General features: G+C 47.8%; 1 protein-coding gene across 1 annotated transcript; it reads left to right on the top strand.

Annotated features, from left to right (window-relative positions):
- The first annotated feature begins 2214 nt into the window (after positions 1 to 2214).
- LOC143020227 (uncharacterized) lies at positions 2215 to 6883 on the top strand. The gene is made up of 2 exons (XM_076176393.1): positions 2215 to 5146; positions 6879 to 6883. Exons 1-2 carry the CDS (start codon positions 2215 to 2217, stop codon positions 6881 to 6883), a joined length of 2937 nt encoding a protein of 978 aa, XP_076032508.1.
- Positions 6884 to 7243: the final 360 nt, after the last annotated feature.

The raw sequence follows: 7243 nt of genomic DNA, 5'->3' as shown, positions 1-7243 counted from the left end.
AACATATTAAACCCAAGACAATTCAGGTTCAGACAAGGTAGATAATGCACCACAAACTTGATATGACTAATAGACATAGTGCAAGAAAGAAACGGATGGGCTGATTGTGCATTCCTAGACTTGCAAAAAGCATTTGACAAAGTACCACACAGAAAACTACTAAAAAAAACTGGAACACATAGGAGGAATACGAGGGAACCAAATAAAATGGATGGAGGACTTCCTGACTGGAAGAAAGATGAGAGTAGTACTCAGAGAAAAATATTCAGTGTCACGTGGGTCACGTGACGAGACTTGGAGGGCTGTCGGCGCGGACGTCGACCACGTGATTTGGCCGAGACGAAGCTTGGTGCTGGTGACCCAGTGCACCTGACCGGCCGAAGGACCGTCATCGTGAGGTCATGCTTGGCTTCAGTGCTGCCAACTGTCCCTATACGAGGTCACTACTGCTGTGCGCATGCGCAGATCCATGCCCTTCCACTCTCCCTCACCCTCCCGGACGTGCAAAGGAAGGGCATGGAGAACCTGGAAGGCACTTCTTTTCCGACGCTCGTCGTCGTCGAAGGACAAGAGAGACCTGTCTGCTTGCCGAGCAGGCCACTTCAGTCTCTTTCTCCCCACCCAGGGAAGTTACAATTTGTTTTTATAATTTAATCTTTTGTGTAAGCTTAATTTTAGCCTGTGTTATTCCGAATAAACACATTTTGTTGGTGTGTCGTGTGTTTCTCTCGCCTTCTCAAATTTCCCGAGTATTACCGTTCGAACCTATTTGACAGTGGCGCCACGAACAGGGACTCGGTTGAGAGAGAGAGAAATACAGAACTGCGGGACAAGTGAAGTGTGCATGATTAGTATTAAGTACGTCCACGCAGTTGTCGGATTAACTCAGCGCTCATCATGGCAGGTAGTGAAGGTACTTTCAGGACCGCCCAAGCGATCATAGAGGAGGCCAAGGAAGGGTTAGGAATGACCGACCCGGCCGAGATCGCTGAATACGTGAAATCACAACAGGCTTTGGAACGACAGGACAGGCAATGGGCGCGCGAGGAGGCCGCTAGGACTCACGAGCAGGAAATGGCTAGGCTTAGCATGGAGGAAGCCGCGCGGGTTAGGAATCACGAGCTAGAACGGGCGAGACTCGCGTGCAACGGTCAGAACGAGAGCCAGGGTACGTCTTTCATGCCCGCAGCCGCGAATTTAGAGAGGTATTCGGAAGGGGAATGTATTGAAACATTCATGGAGAGATTCCAGGACATAGCAGGTAGGATGAAATGGTCCTAAGACGCCAAAGCCATCCAATTCATGAGCCTTTTCTCCGGAAGGCCACTAGATATATTGATGAGTGTGCCATCGAAGGACAGAACGCACGACTCTATGAGGCAGGCGCTGATTCAAGCGTATGGCGTGTCCAGTGAGGACGCCCGCAGGCAATTTTTCGAAGCAGAAATGCTCGAATATGAGACGGCATCACAATATGCTAGTCGCTTGGCGAGCCGCCTAGGGCTCTGGATTGAAAAAGATGGAGCAGAGAAGACGTTCTTGGGCCTAGTGGATCTTTTGGTGAGGACCCAGTTCGAGAAGGCTTGTAGTCCTCAATTAGTTGCGCAGCTTAGGTTAGATAAGGTGACTAGCATAGAGGATGTGTGCACTAAGGCCGAAGCACACTATGCAGCGTACAGGAGAAATACCTTTAGGAGAGAACAGAGTAAGGGAATAGGTGGTGCTGGTGAGGTAAGTCAGTCACGTGAATGGTATAGGCAGCAGGTAGCCGACAGGAGCGGCATGAATAGGGCTAAGTCTGGCTCATGGACGGCGCCACGAGGTCGTCCCCAACAAGATGGTGGAATGCGAGCCAAGGGGCGCGAACAGCCAGCGCAGAGTTGGAGGATGGGTGCGGGCATGACCGCTGCCAATCTGGTGAGTACCCAGGACGACTCCATGAGCACGAATCAAGGTCAGACCAGTAACGAGCGTCCCATCCTTGCCGGGAGCTCGCCACGTTCGTGGGCAGAAGGTTCTCCTGACATTGTAACAGGAGGCTGCCGCGAGACGCACCGGTTATGACTAGAAGGCCAGGAAGGACTTAACATTTGGTTAGGCCTGGTGAATGGCGAGGAGGCACATGTAATGAGAGATTCGGGCTGCACAGGGTGCATCGTGAGAAGGCAACTGGTTAGACCCGAGCAGTATACGGGTAAGAAAATTAAGTGCAGCATGGCAGACGGTTCCACTACCGTCGTGCCCGAGGCTACCGTGCACGTGGAGTCGGCCATATACACTGGATGGGTAGAAGCGGCGGTCATGCCGAATCCCATAAGTGATTGCGTGATTGGCAATATCCCCGGGGCGCGTAATACGAGCACCGTAGAAGCAGGAACGCAGACCACCGCGGCCGTAGTAACCCGCGCAATGGTGAGAAACCTTTCTGCTGCGGTGCCTCTGACTGTGCCTGAGATGCAGGAGTTAATAGATTCGAAGGAAGTTCAGGATAGGCAGCTAGACGATCCCTCGTTAGAAACCGTACGTAGGAAACTTCAGGATGGTACCGTACGGCAAGTGGGTCAAAGTGTTATAACTTATGTAAGAAAGGCAGGAAGAATGTATAGGAAGGTTGAGACAAGTCAAGAGATTAAACACCAATTCATAGTACCAGAGCGGTATAGGCAGGCAGTATTTAAGCTTGGACACGAGGCAGCATTAGCAGGTCACATGGGATACCATAAGACCCTCAATAAGATCAGCAAGGATTTCTTTTGGCCGGGTATGGCCACAGATATATCCCGTTGGACAAAATCATGCGATACGTGCCAGAAAACCACAGACCGGGGCAGAGTTAAGCCTGCTCCCTTGCAACAGCTGCCCATCATAGCCACGCCATTCGAACGCGTCGCGGTCGATATCGTGGGTCCCATTAAGCCCCGATCGCGAGAAGGCTATAAATATATATTGACGCTAGTCGATTTTGCTACTCGTTGGCCGGAGGCCGTAGCTCTTAAGAACATAGAGAGCATCACTGTAGCGGAGGCATTGCTGGGAATTTTCAGCAGGATAGGGGTGCCCAAGGAAATCCTTAGTGATAGAGGAACCCAGTTCACCTCGGGAATGATGAACGAGTTCTTACGGTTGCTTTCGATCCAAGGCATCCGAACTACGCCGTACCACCCCCAATGCAATGGTCTGTGCGAGAGATTCAACGGCACGTTGAAAAAGATGCTAAGGAGGATGGCGAGCGAACAACCTAAGGAGTGGCCTAGGTTTGTCGCACCCTTGCTCTTCGCATACCGCGAAGCTCCTCAGAGTAGCTTGAAGCACTCCCCCTTTGAACTGATTTATGGGAGGCAAGTCAGGGGGCCCCTCCAGATGTTGCGTGAGCTGTGGGACGGCAGTATTCCCGATCCCGTGGTTAGCTCTACGTATGAGTATGTGCTCAACTTAGCATATAGGCTCCAGGCCACGTGTGAACTTGCTAAGGAGGAGCTGGTTAAGGCCAGGGAGGTCCAAAGGTCCTACTTTGATAGGAAGGCCGAGCTGAGAGAATTTCTGCCAGGGGACAAGTGCCTGCTATTAATGCCTACGTCCCATAATAAGTTGTTGGCCACCTGGCGTGGGCCCTACGAAGTAGTTGCCCGGAATTCCGAGGTCAACTACACCATACAGGTGGGCCACCATAAGACTAAGCGCTTCCACGTGAACATGCTTAAGCGCTATATAGAGCCCCAGCAGGCCGTAGCTAGTATGAATGTAGGAAAGGAAAGAGTGACAGGACATAGGACATCTGAGCAGCTAGGATGCCTGCGCTTAGTTAGGAAACAGTTCCAGGACGAGGTGAGAGAGCTAGTAGGCTGTGCTACCGTCATTTCGGAGGAAGGTGAGAATGATGTAGGCCCCGAGACAGCGCAAGCCAGGCAAAACGAGACATGGAAAGATGTAACGGTAAGTGACTGCCTGGAAAGCGGGCAAAAGGACGAAGCTGTGTCCTTATGCAGGGAGTTCGCCCACGTTTTTAGCGACAAGCCGGGGCAAGCCCAAGTGGAGCCCCACCGCATTGAGTTAATCAATGAATTCCCTCTTAAGACTAAGCCGTATTCTATACCCCTCAGACTCGTGGACGACGTCAAGGCAGAAATAAACGCAATGGTCGAAGCGGGAATAATTGAAAGGTCGACTTCCCCGTATTGCAGTCCCGTAGTGGTGGTTGGTAAGAAGACCGGAGGAGTAAGGCTGTGTGGGGATTACAGGAAGGTAAATTCTATCACACGGCCCATCGCAGAGCCAATGTCCGATCAACGGATGATATTTTCTAGATTAGCTAATTCAAGGTTTTTTTCAAAACTAGATCTCTCCCGAGGATTTTTTCAGATAGGACTACATCCCGAGAGCAGGAGGATTACAGCTTTCGGCACACCATGGGGGCTGTACCAATTCACCGTGCTGCCCTTCGGCCTCACCAATGCCCCAGCGGTGTTCAACAGGACCATGCGCGACGTACTTCACGATGTGCCCGGCACAGAGGTATTCGTCGACGACGTCTTGGTTCATACGGAATCATTCGAGGAGCACATGGTGGTGCTAAGGAAGGTACTGGAGAGGTTATCAGCAGCAGGTATGACTGTCAAACCCTCCAAAACGGAACTCGGCCAGACCGTAATCCAGTATCTGGGCCACACAGTGGGAAATGGTAAATGTGGTTGTCAAGAGGACAAGGTGAAGAAGATTAAGGAGGCCCTGATCCCTACGACGAAGAAACAAGTGAGGGCCTTCGTCAACCTTGTGGGCTACTATCGGCAGTTCATCCCCGAATTCGCCGCGGTAGCACTGCCGCTGCATAACCTTCTAAAGAAGAGGGCTCCAAACAGAGTAAGTTGGGGAGAGACAGAGGAAAGGGCATTCCAACAACTAAAATCACACCTATGTAACAGTCCCATATTGCAGCTCCCGAATCCCAGAGAACCCTTCACGCTACGAACCGATGCATCCCAGGACGCCGTCGGAGCTGTTCTACTCCAGGAGCAGGACGGATGGATGTACCCAGTGGCCTACCATAGCAGAAAATTGCGGGCAGCTGAGAGGAACTACAGCACCATCGAGCGTGAGTTACTAGGTGTGGTAGATGGGATAAAGAAATTTCAATTCTATCTGTACGGAGGTAAGTTGTTTTTATAATTTAATCTTTTGTGTAAGCTTAATTTTAGCCTGTGTGTGTTTCTCTCGCCTTCTCAAATTTCCCGAGTATTACCGTTCGAACCTATTTGACATTCAGATTGGAAAGAGGTGATCAGTGGAGTACCGCAAGGATCTGTACTGGCTCCAATAATGTTTGCTATCTATATGAATGATATGGACGAGGGCGTGAACTGTTACATGAGCTTCTTTGCTGATGACGCCAAACTGTTAAGGAAAGTAGAAACTGATAAGGACTGTGAAGCACTGCAAGAAGATCTGAATAGGGTATGGAACTGGAGTCAGAAATGGGAAGTGGATTTAAATACTAAGAAGTGTAGCATAATGGAGTTTGGAAAAAGCAAAAACAGAATATCAAGAAAATATACAATTGGAACCAAGGAAGTAAAGAAAGTAGGATCCGAAAAAGACTTGGGAGTTATTATCACAAACGACTTGTCCTATGATACACAGATTAACAAAATTGTCGGGGAGACTTACAACTTGCTAAGATCAATAAAAGTGGCTTTTGCTTACCTGGACGAAGACATGATAAAAAAAATATTGGTTACATTGATAAGGCCTAGACTAGAGTATGCGGCGACATTGTGGTCCCCCAGTACCAAAAAGAACATAAAGAAAATAGAAAGAATCCAAAGAGCAGCTACAAAAATGGCACCTGCACTTGCAAACCTATCATACGAGGAGAGATTGGCTAAACTGGAGCTACCGACACTGGAGCAAAGAAGAGAGAGAGGAGACCTACTGACCATCTACAGAATCATGAAAGGCACAGAGATACTTGATAGAGAAAAATTACTAAACTGGGACAAGAGAAACACAAGAGGACATGGAAGGAAATTAAGAAAACATAGCTATAGAAGAGAACTGAAGAAAAACAGTTTTCCACATAGAGTTTTACACTTGGAACAAACTGGATAATGAAATAGTAAGCGCAAAAACCATTCACGAGTTTAAAAGCAAACTAGACACTGAGAGATACAATGGCGGGACAACACGAGCATAGCTCCCCTTCCCGCAAAATACAACTAGGTAAACTAGGTAAATACACACACACACACACACACACACACACACACACACGCTGAAGGGCTGTAGCCCCAATATTTTCTATAGATTCACATTCTCTATAGGCTACATAGGGCTAACAAGAGTAAAATACACACATACATACACACACACACACTCACACGAACATATTTATGTAAATACATGTAAATATGTGTTTGAAACTGATTTTCGCGAACACTGTCACCATGAAAAATTGACTTTCCCCCCTCCAAAACTAGATTATGAAATTTCCAAACATTAGTTTACGAAATTTCAAAGTAAATTTAATTATTTAGAAAATAGAAATATGTCAAATGTGGTCTAATACTGGAACTGAATGATTTGGGAGACCGAGCAGTTGGACCCAACAAAGCAGATTCCGAGAGAAACGTGCTAGGCTACTGGGGAAAACCAAGTATAATGGCCGACTAGTGTGGCGGACGCAGGTCATAGGAGCCAAAGAAAGAACGAAATGCAAGACAATGTTTTCCCATAATAAGCATGAGTATTGGATACTTCACGTTGATACAGAATCCCACAGAACCTCTTTTCAAGTCAAAGAGACGATGAAAACGTAAGATGTGGTGGCGTGAAGCAGAAAACATGTGGAATCTAATTATCGATAACGTCTTTGTTGTCTTATGCAGAATAAAAAAAAATGTTTCATTTTTTATTAATTTTCACAAAACTGTACGGAACAGTCATTCTAACGGGTACACTGGCAATTGAATAGGCATTTTTTAAACGATAACATGAAAGTTTCTTAGTTATGCAAAGAGTGGCAGTAGACAAGCGTCGGCTGTGCGCATCTGGCAAACAAGTGTTTCGTATTATCATCTCGCATGTGTCCAACAGGTGTATCGCAAAGAGACACAATAGAGGGCATGAATAACTATACAAAGGTTTGTCCCTGTTTCTCTGTCTGCGCCATTATTGTCCTAGAGATCTGGACGAGAGGACAGGAATCGTCTCTGACTGTCTGGGCAAGAACTCCAACGTATTGGCATGAAGG

The sequence above is a fragment of the Oratosquilla oratoria genome, chromosome 39 (assembly GCF_046742065.1).
Source record: "Oratosquilla oratoria isolate Oo_2021 chromosome 39, ASM4674206v1, whole genome shotgun sequence".
Lineage (NCBI taxonomy): Eukaryota > Metazoa > Arthropoda > Malacostraca > Stomatopoda > Squillidae > Oratosquilla > Oratosquilla oratoria.
This window is presented reverse-complemented; position numbering and strand designations above follow the sequence as displayed.